The sequence below is a fragment of the Aquarana catesbeiana genome, linkage group LG07 (genome assembly GCF_042186555.1).
Source record: "Aquarana catesbeiana isolate 2022-GZ linkage group LG07, ASM4218655v1, whole genome shotgun sequence".
Taxonomy (NCBI): Eukaryota; Metazoa; Chordata; class Amphibia; order Anura; family Ranidae; genus Aquarana; species Aquarana catesbeiana.
The window spans coordinates 171240349-171266208 of NC_133330.1; the positions used below are offsets into that span (position 1 = coordinate 171240349).

The 25860-nt window shown below is 38.1% G+C and overlaps 1 protein-coding gene across 1 annotated transcript in view; it reads right to left on the reverse strand.

The window, feature by feature from the left end:
- HMCN1 (hemicentin 1) overlaps nucleotides 1-25860 on the reverse strand; it is a 656490-nt gene that overhangs the window by 499132 nt on the left and 131498 nt on the right. The window contains exons 17-25 of the mRNA XM_073592871.1: nucleotides 21594-21689; nucleotides 18689-18816; nucleotides 17724-17868; nucleotides 12753-12865; nucleotides 12178-12337; nucleotides 7469-7646; nucleotides 6320-6447; nucleotides 4816-5076; nucleotides 4585-4680 (exon numbers count right to left, since the gene is read on the reverse strand). Coding sequence (XP_073448972.1) covers nucleotides 4585-4680; nucleotides 4816-5076; nucleotides 6320-6447; nucleotides 7469-7646; nucleotides 12178-12337; nucleotides 12753-12865; nucleotides 17724-17868; nucleotides 18689-18816; nucleotides 21594-21689 — 1305 coding nt within the window. The remainder of the gene's footprint in view (nucleotides 1-4584; nucleotides 4681-4815; nucleotides 5077-6319; nucleotides 6448-7468; nucleotides 7647-12177; nucleotides 12338-12752; nucleotides 12866-17723; nucleotides 17869-18688; nucleotides 18817-21593; nucleotides 21690-25860) is intronic.

A 25860-nucleotide genomic window follows, 5' to 3' on the forward strand; every position in this document is an offset into this window, starting at 1 on the left:
AATTCGTGTCGGATCCATTTCATACCCATCATCACAGTCCGATTCGAATCCAGTCGCGCTAGCGGCACAACGATTCGTATCGGATTTATTTTCTTACACTCTTGAGCACAGGTACAACCGGTTAGAGTCACAGTTCATTCACACACATTCAATTTTCTGCTATCCTTGTATTCGCCTATCAGTAGGTTACTTTCTTGCAATCGTTGCAAGCACGCCTCCAGAAGCACAAACATCTTGCAATCGTTACAAGCACATGCAGCAATACGAACTTCTCACAGTCACTACAAACACATCTCCAGTGACTTGGACTCCCTTGCAATCGTTGCAAGCACACATCCAAGCACAAATTCTGGCAATCATTGCAAGCACACATCCAATCACCACTTCTTGTAATCGTTGCAAGCACGCATCCAAGCATAACTTCTTGCAATCGTTGCAAACACACATCCAAGCAGCTCATATCCAGATCCAGATCCAGCACACATCCAGCTCATATCCATATCGGCCATAGGGCTTCAACCATAAGTAAGAAGGCCAGTATGGTGGCCTGAATTTATGGAAGGAGCCCGGGGGGTATTTAACCAGCCCGCTCGCCTGTGGTCTTTGTCGGTTTCCTGTGCACGATACCCACCCCCCCATCCCCTTTTCAGGGCATTTCTCAAATTCATTTCTCTTCACAAAATATTCATTTCTAATCTTGGGTATGCCCCCTTATTTTTGGCATACTGTCCATCAGACCAGGGCACACTTCAGGTCCATTTCATGTTGTTAGTCTTATGGTAAGTCTATGTTGCTCATATCCGTAATCCTGCTCAACCACAAATATATATATATATATATATATATATATATATATATATATATATATATATATATATATATATATATACTGTATATCTATATATACACACTATATATATGTAGTTCTCACATAGATTGAAGTAGAACCACAATGTAAAGAGGAACCTTGATGGTGGTGAGCATTACATATTGGCAACTGGATGCATGTGAAAATTACATTCAAAATTTAAGATTATATAGAAGCACACCACAGTTAGGTCCCCCTTGTTGGTTAGCAGGATTAAGTGCTGAGTACTGTTGGTACTGCTCATTTGATGTGAATTGTGCTGCCCACATGTACTCTTAATGCCGCGTACACATGATCGGACATTCCGACAACAAAATCCAAGGATTTTTTCCGACGGATGTTGACTCAAACTTGTCTTGCATACACACAGTCACACAAATCTTGACTGAAATTCCGAACATCAAGAATGCAGTGACATACAACACGTACGACGAGCCGAGAAAGATGAAGTTCAATAGCCAGTGAGGCTCTTCTGCTTGATTCCGAGCATGCGTGGAACTTTGTGCATCGGAATTGTGTACACATGATTGGAATTTACGGATTACGGATTTTGTTGTTGGAAAATTTGAGAACCAGCTCTCAAATTTTGTGTGACGGAAATTCCGATGGAAAATGTCCGATGGAGCCTACACATGGACAAAATTTCCAACAACAAGCTCCCATCAAACATTTTCCGTCGGAAAATCCGACCGTGTGTACGGGGCATTCCTCTGGCAATAATGTATTGATCAGGCAGCTCCCAAGTTTTAGTCACAAGACCACCAGAAGATTGGCAGTATTCGTTTTTGGTGCAGAGAGCAACACCTTAACCAAAAGCTCTTCTCACACTATCCCTCAAACACTATCTCTTTCTCTAATCTTCTCCCCAACGTTAGCACTAACCCTCGCTTAACTTAATGAACCTAATCGCTTGTTGTATACCTCTCCTGACCAAGATCATCTGCGCTATAGATGAAATTCAGCACAAAAGCAGAGCTAGAACCTACTAATTTGTGCCTAATACTTAAAGTGGTTGAAAAGTCAGAAGGTCTTTTATCTTAATGCATTCTATGCATTAAGATAAATAATACCTTCCTGAGGTCCCTCTATCTCCAGCAATGTTGTAGGAATGTTTCGGCCGTCCGGGACTCCCATCATTAGCTGAGACAGCAGTGCAGCACCATTGGCTCCTGCAGCTGTCAATCAAAGTCAGTCAGCCAATGAAAGTAGGGGATATGCAGTAAAATGCCCATACAACTTAATTTATGTGGGTAGAACCATAAGAGCATTAAAGGATCACATGGAGGAGCATGTTAGAAATATAAGGAAGGGGTTTGATAAACATTTTGTTTCTATACACTTTAGGGATGTCCACAATAAATGTACAGTAGGCATGCAGTTTTGTGGCATTGAGGCACCCAAATGTCACTGGAGTGGTTCCAATTTTGTGACGGAAATTAGTTAACGTGAATCGTGGTGGATACACCAGATAGGCTCTTTGGCACCTGGTGGCTTAAATAAAGAATTTGATTTAAAATGTTTTTTTAAGTAATTTAATTAGGTATCCAGTCCATTATATATATAGCTAGTTGATATTTGCCACTCCCAATGCACAACACGTGAGGAGTTACAGATCTATCTCCATAAAATATAAATCCATGTGTAGTCTATACAGGTTCTAACCATGTTAATATTAGTATACATACAATCTATACATAGTATTTTTTAATATATATATATTATTTTTAAATATATATTTTTTAATACATATATTTTTTTATTATCTTTTTTTAACTATATTCTTAATATTCTCAGTGCCATTTTTTGCATATTTACAATTTTTAGTACCTATATATGTAGATGATTTTAAATTTTACTAGTTGGGGCCCCTTTTTATGATGGAATATTGATGCAATTATCATTGGGAATGAGGGGATCCCTTTAATTGTGATATCATGTTTATTTCCGGTTTCTGGCCATCAGTTCGTATGTAGTGGTTATATGATTTTAATCCTTTTCATATATGTATTGTATTGATATATATGTTGTGGGGTGGGGCATCGAGTGATGCTGACCGCCATATGGGATGGTATGTCAATTCCTCCACGTGCATCCTGAATACTATTTACATTACCATATTTGCGACAGTCAGGGTGGAACAATTAGGACACCGTAGGGCTCAGACATAATGGAGCAGTTACAATACTGCTATTGCCATTAGATGTATCCTGGCAGCCGAGCTCTATGTAGTATACTCATTGAGCATAAAGGTTTTAGCAGTAGAGTGTCCTTAGGCTACAACAAAATGGCCGCGGGCGCTCTATATTAACTGACAGATCGGCCGTCCAATCAGAAATCCCCCTGAAGAACATACGGAATCCCTGTATCGACACGCATTGGGGAGGGGACAGGACGGCACGTTAGGCAGGTGATCTGCTAAGGAGGAAGTACATACCATTCCAATACTAGTCCGGTATTTTTACCTGTTTTCGCTCGATGCAGAGTGGTGCACTGACGCACCTGGTCTATGTTTGTACCCCATATGGGGGTTTTGCTTTAATTAATAAACTGTTTAAACTTTATTACACTATCAAGTCCTTTTTTCTACTAACATACCGAGGCTTTGCGCTGACGAGTCCAGGATTCCGGTAACACTACAGAGCACAGAGGTGGTTCACAGACGTGCATTGACTAAGCTTAACTGCAAAGTCACACGCTCTGAGGTGAGCGTTTAATACCTAGGGGGAGGACCCATGTGAGGACACTATGGCATGCTTTGGATCACCCACATAGCAGTTTCAAAATCGCATGGACTTTAAAGCACATTTAAACTGACACAGCTGGATGTCACATATATTCACAGGAGCACTTCTCATTTATGTTTAACTTAATAGTGGGATCAATGTTTATTTCATACATGATCCTATGGACACTATTAAAAGTGGTATAATTGTTAACCACCTGAATGCACGGTAGCACTTTATTAATATTTTTTATATATTTTTTTTCACTTATTCTTAATATCTTTTATTCTTTATATGTTTATGTATTTATCAACTTTATATATATTTGTTGCACAATTGTCACTTTCTACAGTCGGCAGAAACTGGGTTTATCACTGTATGACTTTCACATGTTTTTTATGCACTTTGGTTATTACATATGCATAGTGTGTAGTATTTGAGTGCAGCATATATATATTTTATCTAATAATAATAGTTATCATCTTTGTTTCAAATATGAGATTAGCATTAATGTGTGATTGTGTGATTATAGAACTTCTTGCCATGATTTATTTGACAACTACATTGATCATATTACTTTTCTTTTATTATTTCAAATGAAAAAGAAAAAAAAATCAACTAGTGTATTCTTACTGTAAAAAAGGCTACTTCAAAGAAAGTTGTCATTAAAAAAAAAGTAAGAAGAAGCTACTATTACTGACCTCTTTTTGTAATTGGTTGTTGACTGGTTGAATGCAGAATTCACTGGCTTAAACACTTTGAGTCTCTGACCCTCAACAAGTATGCAGCTCAGAAAAGTCAGAGAAAAGACAGCAGGTTCACAAGTGTCACAAGGTCAGCATGACAGCTGGGCAACTATTGCTTTCAGGAATGGTCAGCAATGGCAACCCTTATATTTACCTTAAGAAATTCTTGTTTAAACCTTTTGTTTATTATAATAAAATGACAAATGAAATATAGATGGTTGCACTATAGAATCAGTCCAACATATACCTTTTGCAGGGCAGGGAAATGCAACCTGTTGACTGGAAAGCCTTTCCTGGTGTGTTTTGTCATAAGGAGGCTCCAAATCAGACAAAGTAGGTGGTGCTATAATGAAAACAAACAAGTAAGTGTAAGGAAACCATTGCATCCAAATACATGTTTAATATAGATATAAAAATGATTTACTAATATAACTTTATAATTACTAAACTCCAGTGCTCAGTGAATTATTAATTTTACCTTGAACCTCTATTGTTACATTTGCACTATCCTGGCCAACCATGTTACTGGCAATGCAAGTGTACACTCCAGCATCTGAAAGTTCAGCACTAGCAACTCTGATTGTAAAGTGCTGAAGCTTTTCATCCAGCTCCAACATTCTTCCATCTTTAAACCAGGCTGTTCTTGGTGGTGGGATCCCTTGACTTATGCAGGCAATTTCAAAGCTTTGTTTAACTTGTATTCTTATCATTTGAGGGCCACGCTGGATTTTGGGAGGGACTGTGGATAAAAATGAAAACGGAGGAAAAAATATTTAGCACAACAGCAGCATTTAAATTATGAAACCATCATTATGTTGTCACAAAAAGGATCTAAGTAGACCTTCTCTACTTTTTTTTTTGTGATAAAAAATATGTATAGCTTAGTGCCCCCTTTACTCTAGTAAATTACTAATTTTTTTAAAGAATCAATTATATGTCAATGTGTGTTATTTAATACAGAACTGAGAAACTTTCGTAAGATCATTAGATGTGCTAACATATATTTTATAGTTAAGCAAAGACTGCAGATTTAATTGTAGTAAGATATCTTGTTATTCACCTTCTTCGTTTGTCTTTCTTATTTACAACTCTGGGGCGTTCTATAAAGATTTAAATGTGATTACTTGTTTGCCTTTCATCAAACATTTGCTATATTCTTCATGTGTATACTAATATAAAGCTTATATAATTTTACTAGTCGCATATATATTTTCTCTGCCACTTTATTCCAGACGTGTTGTACAAAAATCTGATAAGATTCACTACATTTATACACCTGTTAATGCTATTTTTACCAGTGATTCTCTGCAAACATTTTTTTTAGATATATTACTAGTTAAAATAGAATTAGTTGGTTGGTGAAAATCAGGAAAAATACTGACTAAAAATGTGGTCATCTTACAGTACAGTTGAAGTAGTTTACATTGTGCATTTTTTACACATTCCTTAAAATAGTTAAAGTGGCGTTCCACCCAAAAGTGGAAGCTCTGTTTATCAGCCTCCTCTCCCCCCCCCCTCCAGTGCCACATTTGCCACCTTTCAGTCAGGAGAGGGAAACAGCAGCAAGATTACTTGGCAGTTCGACCTCCTCCTCCTTTTCCTGCCACAGCCATTCAGAAAGCGCACTGCCAAGTTCCCTTACTATGAATGGCGATGGCAGCACCCGAGAACCAATGGAAATATCAGCTGGGGTGCCGAGATCGCTGGATTCCAGGACAGGTAAGTGTCCTCATATAAAAAGTCAGCAGCTACAGTATGTAGCTGCTTACTTTAAATTTTTGTTGGGGGGGGGGGGGGGCAGAATTCCTCTTTAAATAATGTCCAATTTAGAACATGATTACACAATCGCTACTTTCATTAATGATTCAAAATAAATGATAAATGATGTGTTGGGATTTTAGGTGATCAGGTTCAGGTTCTCAAAGTTTTTATCAGCTTTAATCATATGACTGAATATATCAAGCATATAAATAAGTACTTACCATAGACATTGAGTGTTACCATTTGAGTAACATTTCCTGCTATGTTTGTAGCTACACAAGTATATGTTCCAGCATCAGTAACTCTAATGTCTAATATCTTCATTGAGCCAGTTGGTAGAATAGTGTGCCTGCAATAAAAACATAAAAAAGGTTTAAGCATGGACAAAAAATAAAGTTTATTAGTCTCATCTGTACTAAGTGAGTGTCTATAGATTATAATAAAGAAAACAACTTGAAAGGTTTTTATAAAGTCTCTTGTATCCCTTGCTTTTCTTTTCTCTTTTTTTTAAATAGTTTACATTTTTTAACAGTTTTCAATCTCCGGAATGGTGTTTAAATATTGAGCAAGCAGATCGTATATAGCTAGGTTTAAGCTGGGAATATATGGCTCAAATTCCAGCTGATTAGTACTAATTAGGCTGGAATTTAACTGTGGGTGGCCCTGCAAACACCACATGATTTAACTAAAGTTGATTTGAAAACAGACTGCCTCAATTGGAAAATCACCTCCCAGACAGTGACTGCATCCTATCAGATGCAATCAATATTCAACAAAGCAATTGTATGCAGGCAGCCGTGGGTGCTAATAGCAAGGAAGGGGGGATTTTTTTTTCTCTGTCTCTTGCAGGTTGAATAGCCCCAAACCATCTATGCTTAGCTTGAGACTACATGTTATGAGGGGTGCATGTCATAAGAAAAATACCCATGACTACTCCCAAACCTTCTTTCCTTCCTTCCTAATAGCAAGGAAGGGGGAATCAAATTATTTTTTTCTCTGTCTCTTGTAGGTTGAATTGACAAAATTCAAACCATCTATGCTTAGCTTGAGACTACATGTTACGAGGGGTGCATGTCATGAGAAAAAATTAGGAATAACTCCAACTAAATCAGGATTTGTTTGCTGATTGTTCATTCCTAGATTGCTATTCCTCCTATAGCCAAACCATAAGATGAATCTTTTAGAGACGTAGTTAGTAAAGGTCAGAGGTGTTTCCACTCATGAGATTCCCCTTTGCCAGGGAGGCTGCTGTTACTTACTTCTGCTAGTTAACTTATGCTATTTGCCTGGAATTCTTGCATTTCAAACCGACTAAAGCTTACCCTTTAAACTGAAAAGACTACCAAGAAATAACAGTGAAATTATCTTACCTCTGAGAAAAGGGTGAAATGAGTTGTGTCTCTTTGGCCCAGGTAATAAATGGTGGAGGAACACTTTTGACCTCACAAGGAAGCACCACATCATCACTCACTTTTGCTGATATCTCAATTTGACCTTTAAAGCCATCCTGAAGAATCGATGATCCTGTATTAAGGATTCTGGGCTTTACTGAAAATAAAAACAATATATCTTTTAATACATTCTACAAAGTAAACTTGTCAAGTGAATTGCCTTTTTGACACATGAGAAAAATCCCTGCTGTCACAGTCCTTAAAAATAAGCTTTCTTCTTTAAAATCTTTTTATTATTTTTTTCATTGAGAAAAAAACCAAAAAACAATAACATTACAAAACATCTACAATCACATATAACATTCCTACATCCACAAATTACGTATTCCATTCCTAGAATAAGCATACTGCAAAAAAAATTAAATCCTTTGGTATATAATTATTCCTAACCTTCTTTTTCTTTTTTTCTACTTTTCCCAACCTTCTGAGGGGGGAAGGGAAGGGAAGGGAAAAAATTCAAATATTATTCCAGTATAAAAAATGAGGAACCAGAGGGACCCAATATTGGACCTCTCCCTGGTTCCATTTACAGAACTACCACTAAGCTTCCTTATGCGAAATGTGTCATCTTCTGAGGGTGTCTTTTTGCCTGTGCATGCCTTTTGCACAGTAAACCTGTTGAGCTGTTGAGCAGAGACCTTTGCAGTTTTATTGTTCTGAATTCTCATATATTTAGGTATATAAACTCCTAAGTAAATAAATCATATAAGCTAAAACAAAAAGAAGAAATATCAACAACTCAAAATGAGTTATCATTTATTTTGCAAGGATACTAATTCATTTATGACATACAAACTCGCCCTTGACATATTCATGGTTAATTAGTCTAAGTTCAGTGATGATTCTAGGCAATCAGAGTTGATTACTGAATTTTGCATTTTTTAGATTTGTAACCTGCAGCTTCAAACTGACAATGTATACTGATATTTTTAGCTTATGAATGTTGTATTATATTAGGGGAAACTGTTAAATTTTCTGCCTACTCTTTGTTTGTTAAAACAGAGAGAGCCCATCCGCCACACAACTCCTGGGAATTAGTTAAACTCGGGGTTAAAATATTCAAGCATGCCCTGCATCCAAATGTAAAGCCTGCTTATCAAATACTGCCCTCTTACAGCAAAATGCTACAATTCACTTAAAAAAAAACTGTAGAGGAAATTTAAAGCGGAACTTTACCTATAACAACTTGATAAAAAGCTTTCTTTAGCAAAGAACATACATTCCATATTAATAATTATGCTACCAAAATTTGTGTGTGCTGTAAAGTGCCTCCGGCATTGTTCCTGTTTCTTCTTGCCGGAGTCTGCCATTTTGCTGCAGCCCAGAGCCTCTGAGCAGTAGTAAACCTTTAAGCTGTCAGAATATTGGCCTCTAGTGGCCCAGTGCCATTTTTTGGCAAAAATGCTGCAATCCACTGAGAAAAAACTGTAGAGAAAAGTTAAAAAAGAAACTTACCTTACACCCAGCTTCAACACAGGAGAGGGTAAAAACTATTTTTTTGGGTGAGATCCTGGGAATGCTGTGTATCTCTCAATCTCACTTAAAGAACTGTGATGTCACCCCTCACCTAGGCACCATGGGCAGAAGCTGGGGTGTAAGGTTATTTTTAACTTTTCTCTGTGGGTATTTACAGTGGATTGTAGCATGTTGGCATGGAGGGTTGGACTGTCACAGTTGTTTGGTTTTTACAGTGATTGAACTTCTTTTAATCAAGCACTGCAAGCATCAGAGGGATGGATGCCTTGCTAAGAACCTTGTTGTTTACAAAAACTGTAGGTATTGAGAACAACATGAGGTCTATATATACAAAATTTGCTGTGTGAATGTCTCTTTTGAGGTTACCCATCTTTTGCAAATAGACCCCATTTGTTACTACATAGAGAGTGGTAAAAAGCAAAGAGGGAAATGTTGTCTTTATTTAGTACCATCTTCAAGCAAAGAAGCTTCAGATAATACTTCCTAAAATATATATAATAAGCTTCTCCAAAAAAAGGTCCAAAGTATTTTTTGTTATTTATGGAAAGTTCTGGTGACAGGCCTTTTTATAAATATAAAAATAGCACTCTAAAGCCTCATACACACGATCAGACTTCCATTGGACTTCTCAGACGATTTTGGTCTGAAGGGCGTTGGCTGTGAACTTGTTCTGCATACACACGACAGAACATTTTCAGCCAACTTTCACCAAATCACGTGGTTTTTCAGCTCTTTACCGCCACCCTTTGGGCAACTTCTGCTATTGTTGTCTGATCTTTAGCATTGGTTCTGAGCATGTGTGTTTGTACTTTGGACTTTAGTCCTATGGACTTGTGTACACACAATCAGATTATCCTCCATCGGACATTTGTTGCCGGAAAGTTTCAGAGCATGCACAGCGAACATTTGTCTGTTGAAAAACTGAAAACAATTGTCCGCTGGAGCATACACACTGTCGGATTGTCTGATAAAACAGGTCCGTCGGACCGTTGTTGTCAAAAAGTCAGATTGTGTGTATGGGCCTTAAGTATAACTTAACCTAAACACTTTAGACCCTGTACACACGATCTGACTTTCCAACGGGAAATGTTGGATGTCAGGCTGTTGACGGAAAATCCAACTGTGTGTATGCTCCATCGGACAATTGTTGTTGGACTTTCCGCCAACAATTGTTGGCTAGCATGTTTTCAAATTTTCCGCCAACAAATGTGTGTTGTCGGACTTTCCGATCGTGTGTACACGAGTCCGTCGGACAAAAGTCCAAAGTACAAAAACGCATGCTCGGTCTTGTAAACTAGCATTTGTAATGGAGAATTAACATTCGTGACGTGGCAAATTATGAAATCTCCAAATCCAGCACACAATTCTCTTCTTATTTAATGGGATAATAATGAAGCTGCTTTGCTGGTGATACTGATTGAGTTATTGCAAACAAATTTTCAAAGGCTTTTCTTTTCTAGTGATATCAAGAATAATATTATTATTATTTTTTTTTTTTATTTGTGCAAGTTACCACAACACCATTATCCCCTAGTTTTTAAGAACAAAGATACAACTATGTTGGTGTCCCTTGTCAATTTTACATTGTATTTTTTAAAATGTAACTGCCTACTCCCAAACTGTCATTTGAAGAAAAACATATAGCCAAGTATTATTCTCCACATTTTTTTTTATTGTGCAGTAAAAAAAAAAATTAGACATGCTATCTGCCATTAGAACTTAACCAAAAAGTGCATTCTATGCATCCAAAAATATAGAAAATTTACCAAATAAATATTCAATCAAAAAAAAAATGTCAAAGCTATAACTCCAAGGCCAATAATAAATAACACTTTTTAGGAAAAAAGGGGGTTCCCCTGAGTGGATTTTTCCGGCACTTGCAAAAGTTATTATATAAAATGGGAAAGTACACATACATGTATGTAATAAAACAATGTTTATGTTTATTCAAAACGTTCTAGTATTAAAAGCAATGCAAACATTTGCAAACAATGAAAACATATACAATAGACATAGTACAAAGCGGTTGTGATATCTATTTTGGTTGGCAGGTAACAGATAACGTTTAAATGGTGGAATTCTTTTCAGACCAACGCGTTTCGGGTACATTCTATTTCAATCCTTCTTTAAGGGCATAGTTGAAAAGAAAAATTCATCTGTTATGTTACCGTTGGTTTTTATGCAAAAAAGGCAGTGGTAATTACAACCAGGGGCGAGGAATGCTTGCGAAAGAGATGGCGTTTAATTTGGTGTTCATAGATGAGGAATGCTGTTCTCTGGGTACTTCTATCTCATATGTAGCACTTCCCCAATGAGAAGGGGGAGAGAGAAGAGGAAGGGGGGGTTTGGGGTTTTTTGTTTGTTTTTGGTGGTGTATATAAAGGTTCACCTACCCCTGCCTCCCCCGGATGCGTACGGGCCACAGCGGTGTACTGGAGCGAAGAGGAACAGTCCTGTTCTCAGACAGTATTAATGTTTAGCCAGCCACGCATCCCAGCATCCGGCAGGTAAGGCGCCTGATAATAAATAACACGTTATCTCCTCTGATTCAACATGTCTGGTTGATGAACGGCCGTTCAAAAATGAACTAAAAAGCATGAAACGAAAAGTGCTAAATGAAAAATGTGAAAAGAAAAGCACGTATCAACACTCACCAAACTTCTACTAAAACAAAATTAGCAGAAGGAGCCCAAAGGGTGGCGCTAAAGAGCTGAAAAACCACAAAGTACGTCTAGTACGTCACTACGTTCGTAATTGTTGGCCAACATTTGTGTGAACATGTGTATGCAAGACAAGTTTGAGCAAACACCCTTCGGACAAAATTCCACGGTTTTGTTGGCGGAAAATCCGATCGTGTGTACGAGGCATTAAAGTGTATTCTATCTTTGGAAGTCAAATTTGAGAAAATCCCACTATGTTCTCTATATGTTTTGATATACACAGCATACCTAAACATTTTTTTATTTTAAAAATTTCTTACCTTTTGGATGTTTCTGAGGAGAAGAAATTGAGTTTTACTTACAATGCTCTACAAAATTAAAATTATTAAACATGTTTTGTGGGAGTCTAGCTCTACTTTAAGAGCAAAACTACTATGCAGGATTCATAATAATGATTTATAATCAATACAACTAAATATATGTGCAGCTTACCATAAACTGTTAACTGCACTTTACGTGTTGCATAACCGGCAGCATTAATTGCACTGCAGGAGTATTCCCCAGAATCCTCCCCATGTGGAACAGACAGGAACAGACTTCCATCTGAGTCAATGAATATAGTGCCATTGGTTGGAACAACAGTTTCGCCCTTCTGTAAATTAAAATACAAGTTAGTACTGAAACTGGACACATGAAAAAATCCAAACAACAAGCTTACCTTTCTCCTAAAGTGTTCTTTTGCATTGTTAAGTTTAAATATTATTTCATTTAATTTAAATGTATTTAATTATTTAATTTCACTTTTTTGTGATTAGTGCTTATACAAATCAAATCCAATAGAGGGGTGTGTTTATTTAATTTATAAATAATATGATGTATGGCTTTTGCCGCACATCTACAAATCAAATGCAGTTTTAAATACAGAAAGTTGTTTTTTTAGACTAGTTAGTAATTTTTACCTTTTGCATATTACCCTTCTTATCCTATCAATGTCATGACAGATCTTAACTTTTTGATTTTAATTGGAAATGTAAATATAATTGAATGTGGTCTCTCAAAAAAGATACCTTTTTCCAAATAATAGATGGCGTAGGGACTCCACTGGCTTTGCATGGTAAAGATATTGCATTTCCTTCAACTGTACTGAATATCTGTGGTCCATGTTTTATAACTGGAATAACTAAAAAAGCATTTTAAAAAAAAGTGAGCGTTAATGGATACATGTTATGAACAGCCAGTTAAATGCATGAGGCAAAAACTACCTAATCATCTATAGTCTTTAAAGTATAACTGTATAGAGTGGAGAGAGATTAGAACACTTGTCAGGTTTTGTTATAGTCTGTGCCCCCATTAGGGTGATTCACCCTCTCTATTTATCATGTTTACCAATGTCATTGACAGTGAGAGTTTAAAAACAATTTTGGGTTGTCTACAGGACAGAAATGGATGGAAAATCCTCTAATGGAGACACTACATTTGGTGACCCTGGTGACAACCAGGGATTCCCTCATTTTGAAGGGATTTTCTCTCATGTCCTGTTTTAGCATTGGGGCAGGATATGAAGTGAAATCTACCCAATAGAACACCGATGGCAAAAAAAGAACCTTCCTTACCCCCCCCCCCCCCCCCCCCTTATCCAAAATGAAAAAAAAAAGAACAATTTGCTTTACTTTAAGATAATCTGTAAACTTTTACATTTTATAGATAGATAGATAGATCGATAGATAGATAGATATATAGATAGATAGATAGATAGATAGATAGATAGATAGATAGATAGATAGATAGATAGATAGATAGATAGATAGATAGATAGATAGATAGATAGATAGATAGATAGATAGATAGATAGATAGATAGACTGTATATATCTATACAGTGGGGATGGAAAGTATTCAGACCCCCTTACATTTTTTACTCTTTGTTATATTGCAGCCATTTGCTAAAATCATTTAAGTTCATTTTTTTCCTCATTAATGTACACACAGCACCCCATATTGACAGAAGAACACAGAATTGTTGACATTTTTGTAGATTTATTAAAAAAAAAAGAAAAACTGAAATATCACATGGTCCTAAGTATTCAGAACCTTTGCTGTGACACTCATATTTAACTCAGGTGCTGTCCATTTCTTCTGATCATCCTTGAGATGGTTCTACACCTTCATTTGAGTCCAGCTGTGTTTGATTATACTGATTGGACTTGATTAGGAAAGCCACACACCTGTCTGTATAAGACCTTACAGCTCACAGTGCATGTCAGAGCAAATGAGAATCATGAGGTCAAAGGAACTGCCTGAAAAGCTCAGAGACAGAATTGTGGTAAGGCACAGATCTGGCCAAGGTTACAAAAAATTTCTGCGGCACTTAAGGTTCCTAAGAGCACAGTGGCCTCCATAATCCTTAAGATGGAAGACGTTTGGGACGACCAGAACCCTTCCTAGAGCTGGCCGTCCGGCCAAACTGAGCTATCGGGGGAGAAGAGCCTTGGTGAGAGAGGTAAAGAAGAACCCAAAGATCACTGTGGCTGAGCTCCAGAGATGCAGTCCGGAGATGGGAGAAAGTTGTAGAAAGTCAACCATCACTGCAGCCCTCCACCCGTCGGGGCTTTATGGCAGAGGGGCCCGAAGGAAGCCTCTCCTCAGTGCAAGACACATGAAAGTCCGCATGGAGTTTGCTAAAAACACCTGAAGGACTCGAAGATGGTGAGAAATAAGATTCTCTAGTCTGATGAGACCAAGATAGAACTTTTTGGCCTTAATTCTAAGTGGTATGTGTGGAGAAAACCAGGCACTGCTCAACATCTGTCCAATACAGTCCCAACAGTGAAGCATGGTGGTCGCAGCATCATGCTGTGGGAGTGTTTTTCAGCTGCAGGGACAGGACGACTGGTTGAAATCGAGGGAAAGATGAATGCGGCCAAGTACAGGAATATCCTGGACGAAAACCTTCTCCAGAGTGCTCAGGACCTCAGACTGGGCCGAAGGTTTACCTTCCAACAAGACAATGACCCTAAGCACACAGCTAAAGTAACAAAGGAGTGGCTTCACAACAACTCCGTGACTGTTCTTGAATGGCCCAGCCAGAGGCCTGACTTAAACCCAATTGAGCATCGCTGGAGAGACCTAAAAATGGCTGTCCACCAACGTTTACCATCCAACCTGACAGAACTGGAGAGGATCTGCAAGAAGGAATGGCAGAGGATCCCCAAATCCAGGTGTGAAAAACTTGTTGCATCTTTCCCAAAAAGACTCATGGCTGTATTATATCAAAAGGGTGCTTCTACTAAATACTGAGCAAAGGGTCTGAATACTTAGGACCATGTGATATTTCAGTTTTTCTTTTTTAATAAATCTGCAAAAATGTCAACAATTCTGTGTTTTTCTGTCAATATGGGATGCTGTGTGTACATTAATGAGGAAAAAAACTAACTTAAATGATTTTAGCAAATGGCTGCAATATAACAAAGCGTGCAAAAATGTAAGGGGGTCTGAATATTTTCCGTCCCCACTGTATATAGATCTATATATAGATCTATATATAGATATACAGATCTATATATCTATATAGATCTATAGATATAGATATATATATATATATATATATATACTGTATATGAATTTTGATCACTGACTATATAATAATAATAGTATGATTATGATTTTTTTCTAATTAGAATTACTAAATACATACATATATATGGGACCATTCTTATTTGCATTTAATGCACACATTCAGTCCTGCATATCCATCTATGCAGTGCAATCATTATGCTTTACTTTCGCTCCTATATTTATAAAAATATATCAATAGCAAAATATGGGAGAATCCTCTCTTAATTTGTTTACAAAATCATCAGTTTCAAGGCATCTCACTGTATCCTTCCATCACTATTTGGTGAGTTTTGATTTGGCTCAGGCATCTAATATATGTATGTCTGTTTCAATCTAGTAACCCACAAGGATGTAAAGCATGCATAAGGATGAGACATCCGGAGTATGCAGGTTCAACGAGTAAGCAATAGCAGCTCCAATATCATTACCCTGACTGGCTCTTTTTGGACAGTATTCACTGAAATGAATACACTTTTGTATTTTTCCACAGTTATTGCCTGCAAGAAAGCTGTATGTACTGACATACAAGATGAAAGTGTTTACAAATCTGGGCATGAATGATGAAAATATGCCAATGTACAAATCAAAATACATCTTCAGCAAATTCTACAAAAACAGTTAAAAATAACCCTAAATAAATATAAAATATTTTTCCTAAAATTGTCACAATTTCCACTGCTGTCATCAAATAGTCCACATGCTTTAACGTGTCTAATAAAAAAAAAGACTCTAACTGCTTTGTGTATATAATTGAAAAAATTAAAGTAAAAATCTGATTGGTAACTGTTGTTCACTCTGTTTTTGGAAAAAGGTTGCCATCATCCCTAATATAATCTTTCAATCGTCTTCTGATTGGTTGCTATGAATTACAATATATTCAGGTAATTATATGATCTAAAGCTAACAAAAGAAAGCATACCACAGCTATGTAAGTACCACAGCTATGTAAGAAATACATAAAGTCTATCTCTAGGCAAGACTTTTCTTTTCCTATTTTCTTTTTAGCATAAGAAAATATTAACACCATTTTAGTTTTAATTGCTGTCTTTTTCCTGTCTCAGAGAGTCAGTTTCTATTTATCCTACTGTAGTGATCATTGCCACTGAAACAAAGTGTTGGGAAATCCAAAAATTTAAAGCTGGGTGGCACAGTGGTGTAGTGGATAGCACTTTCGGCAGTAAGAGCAGTAAGAAAGGTCGCTGGTTCGAATCCCAACCACGACACTACCTGCCTAGAGTTTGCATGTTCTCCCTGTGCTTGCGTGGGTTTCCTCCGGGTACTCTGGTTTCCTCCCACACTCCAAAGACATGCTGGTAGGTTAATCCTGTCTAAATTGTCCCTAGTATGTATGAATGTGAGTTAGGGACCTTAGATTGTAAGCTCCTTGAGGGTAGGGACTGATGTGAATGTACAATGTATATAAAGTGCTGCGTAAATTGACAGTGCTATATAAGTACCTAAAATAAATAAAAAGCTGTCACTGGAACAGGATATGAAAAGAAAACTTTACATGGGAACAACTGGAGTAGAAATTGAAAAGAAATCTTCCCAATTGGAGACAGACAGCAGAAATAAAAATAAGAAAAAAAATTGCCAAAGGTTTTAACCATCCCCTACTCGATCCAAAACAAAAAAATGTGTTGGCTAAAGATACTGGCATCCTCCTCATTTTAACAAATTGATTTAAAATAATAGATTAAAAAAAATTAACAAGGGACTAATTTTCAAGTTGTTGAGTAAACTCTCCCCAGCTGTTTAGTGGGAAATTCCAAGCGTACTCTCAAAATTGCACTAATTATCATTTGACAACTTCCAAACTTTCTCAGATCAGCTAATTACCTCTCATACTTAACCTGAACATTCTTAAATATGGTCAAAATTTCAATTCTACATTTTTCAAATCATCTTTTTCCAATGTGTCATTTAATATTGGCCATGTGTCATGGTTTTTTTCTTTTCAGTTTTAAAGAGGAAATAAACTTAAAATAAATGCTAATATAAATCACAGATGAGTAATAGCAGAAACTAAAGAACATACTTGAAATAACTGAAGAGGTCATGTTTAAATAATCAAGATGTTCTTGTACTCTTTTAATGCAAGTCTGTAACAGGCTGTCATATTTAGCCGAATGTCCCACACTTACAGAGCAAGAAAAGACGTACAGATATGCTTTAAAAATGTACTGTTTGGATTTGCAGAATTATACAAATATTTGGAAAAAAATTAGCTTTCTGACCTTTTATTCATCCTCAATACTATGTTGGCTTTGTGTGGGAAGAGGTTTCTTTAATGTATAGAGGATGTTTTACTTTGTTTTTATTAGTGCTGCAGTGAAATATCAGACTGTATGTAAATGCGGTGAAACATCTGTATTGGACAAATCTAAGATGACCAGAATATTATAAAAGTCTAAAATATCTTACCATGTACATTAACAGCTGTAACTCTTCTGCTTGTACCAGCAACATTTGTTACTGCACATATATACTCTCCACTATCTTTTAAATGAACACTCTCAAGATGAAGGGTTCCATCAGAACGTATGCTAACGTATGGGCTGGAGATCAGCTAAAGGAAACAATGTACAAAATATACAATTTAAAGATTTTTTTTTTAAATCACAAAAATGTTTTAACCTCTTAGTACAACTTTACATACACAACTACTATATGTTATTGGGGCATAAAGAAGGGGGGGGGGGTCCTAACCTCCCTGGAACATCTGCAGGATGGGAGTTGGGCCAGACACCCGGGGCATGTGCCCTGCATCTTTTGCATAGTGCTCCAGGTCCTATTTCTGCTGTCACCAATGTTTCTCTGTTTTCTGTGGCTGCTCAGTATGTCACTTCTAGGCAGCCACATTTTCCTGTACAGCATGAGAGGACAGCGGTGAAATCAATCATAGAGGGTGCTGAGCTGTATGACTCCTGCAATGTATACATTACATACACCTGGCAAATTCAGTCTGTAAATTACATACTCCTAATACTGGCACTTTGTGCAATACCCAATCCTGTCCACTACACTCTACACATTACATACACCAGACTCCTGAACTCTGTATAATACATACACCTAACACCGGTACTCTGTACACTACATATTTCTAACCTCTGCACAGATATTAAGCCCCTCTCTCTGTTACTTCAATTTTGCCAAACACATGATTCACTGGGGTGCTCTATGCCTACTGTATCTTTTCTTCTAGGTGCCCTGGGTGGCACTGAATCTTATATGGTGTGTTGGTCTTCCATCCACCATATTATACAGCTTATGAACTGAAGTATCCCACATTTTTCATTGCGAGCACAATGCTGGAGATCAGGTTAACACTCTCATTTATTATATTTCACAAATATCCATAGAATCAGATTAGAAAGCAAACATACTACTTCATTGTTCCTGAGCCATTGCCTCACAGGAAGAGGATTCCCAGCTAACAGAATGCATGGCAATGTAACTTGGTTTCCTTCAATAACATTGACCACAGGAGGGCTCTCACCAATAACAGGAATTACTGGAAAAAAAGAGGAGAATTTTGCAACCAAAAATGTTAACAATAAATTAACATATTAAACATAATGACTATTACATATGAAATCCTATTACATATGAGTATCATAGACTAAACTTTTAATACAGAAGATAAACCCCAAAATGCTTACATTAACCACTTGCCGACCGCCGCACTAACATTTACGTCAACAGAATGGCACGGACAGGCAAATGGCCATACAGGTACGTCTCTTTCAATTTGCCGCCATGTGGTCGCGAGCACGTGACCCTGCCGCGAGCTCCGTGAGTGTGATCGCATGTCCTGCGGACTCGATGTCCGCGGGTATACCCGCGATCTTCTCATGGAGAGGAAGAACGGGGAAATGCTGATGTAAACAAGCATTTCCCCATTCTTCCTAGTGACAGGACACTGATCACAGCTCCCTGTGATCGGAAGCAGTGATCACTGTCATGACACACATAGCCCATCCCCCCTACAGTTAGAATCACTCCCTAGGACACACTTAACCCTTGCCGTGCCCCCTCCTGGTTAACCCCTTCACTGCCAGTCACATTTACACAGTAATCAATACATTTTTAATCACACTGATGGCTGTATAAATGTGAATGGTCCCAAAATAGCACCAAAAGTGTCCGATGTGTCCGCCATAATGTCACAGTCACGATAAAAATCGCGAAAAATTATCGCTGCCATTACTAGTAAAGAAAAAGTAAACTAATAAAAATGCCATGAAACTGTCCCCTATTTTGTAGACGCTATAACTTTTGTGGAAACAAATCAATAAATGCTTATTACGTTTTTTTTACCAAAAATATGTAAAAGAATACGTATCGGCCTAAACTGAGGAAAAAAAATGTTTTTTTTATATATTTTTGGGGGAAAATTATTATAGCAAAAAGTAAAAAATAATGCATTTTTTCAAAATTGTCGCTTTTTTTTTGTTTATAGTGCAAAAAATAAAAAACGCAGAGGTGATCAAATACCACCAAAAGAAAGCTCTATTTGTGGGGAAAAAAGGATTGTTAATTTTGGTTGGGAGCCACGTCGGACGACCACGCAATTGTCAGTTAAAGCAACGCAGTGCTAAAGTGCTCTGGTCTTTGGCCAGCCAAATGGTCCGGGCTTAAGTGGTTAAAGAACATATTTACCCAAATTGAATGACATTTAGTTTGCTAAAACACTGTACATAGTAAACAATTGCATTTTTTAATGATAAAACAGTGTTTTGACTCTTTTTAATCTTTAATGCTTTTAAGTGCTGCTTGTCTCCTATAACCATTTAACAGCCATTTCCTGTCTGCACATATGCTATCCGCAACTATTGCACATTATTTCCCAGGGCAGGTTTATGATGGTGACAACTGTGGACCATGCTTATGCAATGTGTGTCACAAAGGCACTGGTACGGTAGGCTACTTTGAAAGTGCCTATGACAGGGTGATGATGCAGGAGCACAATTGGGACACAGGCAGAGGGCATGTCACCCATGAGGAAGTGTCTCCATCGGGACTAGATATGTGCAGTTAATTTTGTGTCAAATAAATATTTTTCGTTATCCAGAGTTTCAGATATATCCAAAAAAAAAGTAAATTTTGTGCCAAATAATTTTTTTTCGTTATTCAGAGTTTCGGATATATCCGAAAAAAAAGTTTATTTTGTGCGGAATAAATATTTTTTGTAATTCAGAGTTTTGGATATACCCGAATACCCGAATTATAGTATAAACAAAGTTTACTGAATGTTCTGAATAACTAAATGAAATTCATCTGAATTTTCGAAATTCGAATTGAAATTCAAATCGAATTTTAGATCGAATTCCAGTCGAATTCGAACTGTAAACATGTTTCTGAAATCAAAAACTGTGTGTGTGTGTTATATGATGTACCATTTCAAAATAATGCTGTTTTTGTGATTTAGGGTGATTTAAAGAGTAATTGTAATAATTTGATGAAGATTTTTCTTTTGTTTGTTCACTTTGCCACATTCGAATCGAAAAAAAAAAAATTAAGTTTTCGATTCGACTGATTCAAAATATATCGATTTGAACATTTTTAAAAAATCGTTAAATTCGAAGAAAATTTAAAAAGAAAAATTAAACTAATTCTGAATACGAATCATGAATATGAATTGAATGAATCAACCAAATTTAACTAAACTAAATAACTAGATAAACTAATCTAAACGAAACAAAACACATTTTTTCGTCATGCACATATCTTCATGGTAGGAATACTAGCTATTTTTTAAACCCAACTGCAAATTTAAAAGTATGGTAAAATACTTTTAAAATGAGTTAAGCACATTACAATTATTATTGTAGCAATTGGTTGTATGTTAATGGTGTTGTACACTTCAAAAATGTCAATGGCTAACTACACTTATTCTAGAATGTCATCACCTTCTTCTCATGTCTGAATCCTAAATTCCAGAATGACATCAACATTCTCTCCAAATCCTGAATCAAGTTTTATACCTCTGTTGTGTCAGCCCACAATCATAGGAAAGAGAGAAGCAATGTGATTGTAAAGCCAAATACACTAAACTATATTTAACTGATTGCTTATGTAAAAGCTCTACAGAAATGATCATACTTTGTCCTAAATTGTCAGCAATATAAGAAACAGTCATTGCTGAACACCTTTTTGCATTCTTATATGATCTAGCTACTAAAACAAATTAGCATATGCATATTGAACATGTCAGTTGTTACTATCTAGTACATTGCTATCAAGATAATCCTATATACTGTACATTACCTCACACTGACATTTTCTTACCTAGTCCAGTTAATGTAACAGTGGCCTGGGCTTGGACTTTTCCAAATAGATTTTCAGCTTCACAGATGTAAGTACCTTCATCTCCTACCCACATATCTAAAAGATATATGGTGAAATATGAAAATCAAGCACTCATTGACACAGAACAACATTGTTGACATGTTAAAGTCCTACAGTAGTTGCCGGGCTTTTGTTTACTTAAGACTGGGTTCACACTATTGTGAATTGGATGAGGGTTTCCCCGCATCCAATTCAGATGTCAGGAGCCTGTGATTGGCTCTCAATGAAGCCAGTTCACACATCTCCGGGACGGCTTTTGGAGTGAATTGCACAGGAGTCCTGCACGTCTTCTAGTCCATTTCAGGTCCAAATTAAGCCATATATTTAGACCAAAATCGGACCTGAAATGGTGAAAAGGGATGCACCGGACCCCTGCTGCAGTGTGAACCCAGCCTCAAGTGGATTTTGCATTCCCATACAATGAATTTTCAACCATCTTAGTTTTATTGATGTCAAACTGATACCATCGGCACATGCTTTTGACACATTGACACATGTCCTTATGTTTGCACCAGAACTTTCGAACAACGCAAAAGTTTGGACCCTAATATCGAACCCCATTAAAGTCAATGGGACCCGAACATCAAAAATCAAAAGTGCCTATTTTGAAGTAATTGGGCATACAATGGTTATAGGGGTCCGGGTCCTGCCCTGGGGGACATATATCAATAAAAAAAGTTTGTGAAAAATGTCATTTTTAAATGAGCAGTGATTTTTTGATTTTTAAAGTGAAAACATAAAAATGAAAAAATCCTTTCAATCTAATGCCTGGGGGGTCCCCTTAGTCTACCTGTAAAGTGGCAGATCTTTACCATGTCTAGAATCTGCTGCAGCAATAATTGCATTTATAAAGCCAAAAAAATGACATTTTCCCTACAAGCTGCCTTTATTTTGCTCAGCAACAGCTGGGGAGCCAGTGTGTATGAGGAGCCCACAATGTAGTGCACTGGGAACAAGATCAGAGATTTTTTGAATACATTCTGGTGTCACTTTGACTTTGGATAGAAGTAACGGGTGCCTAAAAATTGGTCTTTGGGTGTTGGTAGCGCCTTCCCACCGTCACCCTATAGAGGTAATCTTGATGAAAGCAAGAATTGGCCTTGCTGTAAAAAATTGCAATGATATGCACCTGTCAAACAGGTGCATAAAAATTGGTCTTTGGGTGTTGGTGGTGCCTTCCCACCATCACCCTATAGAGGTACTCTTGATGAAAGCAAGAATTGGCCTTGCTGTAAAAAATTGCAATGATATGCACCTGTCAAACAGGTGCAGAAAAATTACACTTTGGGTGTCATGGGTGCCTTCTCACTGTAACCCTATAGAGGTGCTCTTGATGACAACAAAAAAAATTGCAATGATGATATGCACCTGTCAAACAGGTGCTGAAAAATTGGTCTTTGGGTGTTAATTGTGCCCATGAAACCTATACCAAAAACATTCTTCCAGAAGAAATGATTGAACGCACTCAAAGCTAAGCAGCCTCAAAATCCTGCAGAAATTCCACATCCCAAAAAGACTTAATCAGTGACATCGGCATCTGGGGCTTAATAGCTGGTAATCCAGGACCGATTCATTTTTATAAAAGTCAAACGATCCACGGAGTCTGTGGACAGACACATTCTAAGATCAGTAACAAAACCTCCTGCAGCACTGAATGCACTGAAAGCACGCTGGATGCAGGGCAGCCCAACAACTCAATAGCATACCCGGCAAGTTCTTGCCAGTGGCCTATTCTCATCACCCAGTAAGTCAGTGGATCGTCAGCTGGAAAGCTCTCCATCTCTGTTTTGGCCCTGAGGTAATCGTCCAACATGTGATGCAGACGCTGCCGATGGGATGTGGAACACGACAGCCCTGGGAGGCAAGGACTAAAAAAATTCTTAAATGCCTCACTTAGGCGGACGCCTTCTCCAACGCTCCTCTCTTGACCAACAGAAGACTCAAAACTATTTTTTCCATGACACTGTAACCTACTGGAGTCAGGAAAAACGTTCAATAAAATCCTCTTTAAGGTGTCCTCAAGAGATTTTATCTTCTGCACTCTCTGTGGGGACGGGATGAGTTCTGAAACCTTCCCCTTATAACGGTGGTCAAGGAGGATTGCCGACCAGTAATCATCCTTCTCCTTTATGCCACGTATTCTTGGGTTCTATCTCGCAGGCTTTGAAGCATGAGGTTGCCCATGCACCTCAAAATTGCAGAGGCTTGAGAAGCAGACTCCTTGGGGTCACTCAGGATGACAGCATGTGGAACTTCCTCCTCCCAGCCACGTACTACTCCCAAGGGTCCTGGGGTTGGAAAGCCATTGTTTTCAGATTGACACATGTCTTCCTCTTCTTTGAAGCCTATGACAGTGCCAGAATCCTCCTCCTCATCCTCCTCCCATCTCTCCTCCTGTGTGTTCTGTGACATAGGATTGATGGTGTCTGGATAAAGTGGCCCTTGAGAGGAAAGGAAGTCCTTCTTTTCCTCCTGCTCTGCCTCCAGTGCCCTGTCCATAATGCCACGCAGAGTCTGCTCCAGCAGGAACACAACAGGGATTGTGTCACTGATGCATGCACTGTCACGGCTCACCATCTTTGTGGCCTCCTTAAATGGTGACAATACAGTGCATACATCCTTAATGATCAGCCATTGGCGTGGGGAAAATAAGCCGAGGCGGCCTGAGCCTGTTGTTGTGCTGTATTCACACAGGTACTCATTGACGGCCCTCTGCTGCATGTATAGCCGCTGCAGCATTGACAAAGTCGAGTTCCACCAGGTGGACATGTCACAAATCAGGCGGTTTATGAGCAGGTGGATTTCCCGCTGAATTTCAGCCAACCGAGCACAGACTCTTCTGGCCAGCTTTAACATATCTTGCAACACTGGATACATATTTAGGAAACGCTGCACCACCAAATTGATGACATGTGCCAGGCATGGCACATGTGTTAACTTTCCCTGTCTAAGGGCAGATGTGAGGTTTGAGCCATCATCGCACACCACCATACCTGGCTCCAGCTGGCATGGTGTGAACCACCTCTGGGCCTGTCCCTGCAGAGTTGCAAGAATCTCTGCTCCAGTGTGGTTCCTGTCCTCTATACACACCAGCTGAAGCACTGCATGGCACCTTTTAGCCTGACTCTGGGAATAGCCCTTTGAATGCTTAGGGGGTACCTGATGTTCATAGGACAATTCTACAGAGGAGGGCACGGAGGTGGCGGAGGAGGAGGAGAAGGGGATAGAGCTCACAGGTCTGGTATCATCACCACCAGCTGTATGGAGATGTGGGGGCACAACAAGCTGCAGCACCGAGCCCTGTCCTGAATCCTTTCGAGTTGCAAACAGTTACCAGTGTGCTATGAACAAAATATGGTAAACAGCAAAGTGCAGCGCTAAAGATGCATATATGACATAAGAAGAAGTGAAGTCCCACCAAGTGACATAACATCAATCAGTAGATATAAATTAGCAAATCATTCAATGATAAACAAAGAACATAAATCACAAATGCATGTGAACTAAAAAAGGTATATGAAAAAGAGTCCAAAAAAGTATGATAAGTCCACAGATAAATGAAAAGCACCCATCCAGGAAAGATGTGACAAAAGTGCCAGTAGATGATCCACCAAGAAGTGTATAAGTAGAGTCTGCTTACCAGACGGCGATGACTGCTATTACGGCAGTCTCGCCCAGCATAGGGATTATGGTCTCCCAAAACCAAGGGTACAGAGCGGGACCAGTAGCTTTAGAAATCGATCATAACCGGAAATACAAAACGAAACACTTCCATAGCGCAATAACGTATGATAAAAGGGTTTTAATAGAATAAAAGAATTGCACTTACAATTTTGCAGAAAATATGTAGCATAAGAGCTCCTTCCCTACGATGGTGACGTCATCACGTTCTCGGATGGGCTTGCAGTACAGGAAGTGAATCGCGGTACACGGAGACACCGCCGCTCGGTTTGATACCTCTTATGCTACATATTTTCTGCAAAATTGTAAGTGCAATTCTTTTATTCTATTAAAACCCTTTTATCATACGTTATTGCGCTATGGAAGTGTTTCGTTTTGTATTTCCGGTTATGATCGATTGCTAAAGCTACTGGTCCCGCTCTGTACCCTTGGTTTTGGGAGACCATAATCCCTATGCTGGGCGAGACTGCCGTAATAGCAGTCATCGCCGTCCGGTAAGCAGACTCTACTTATACACTTCTTGGTG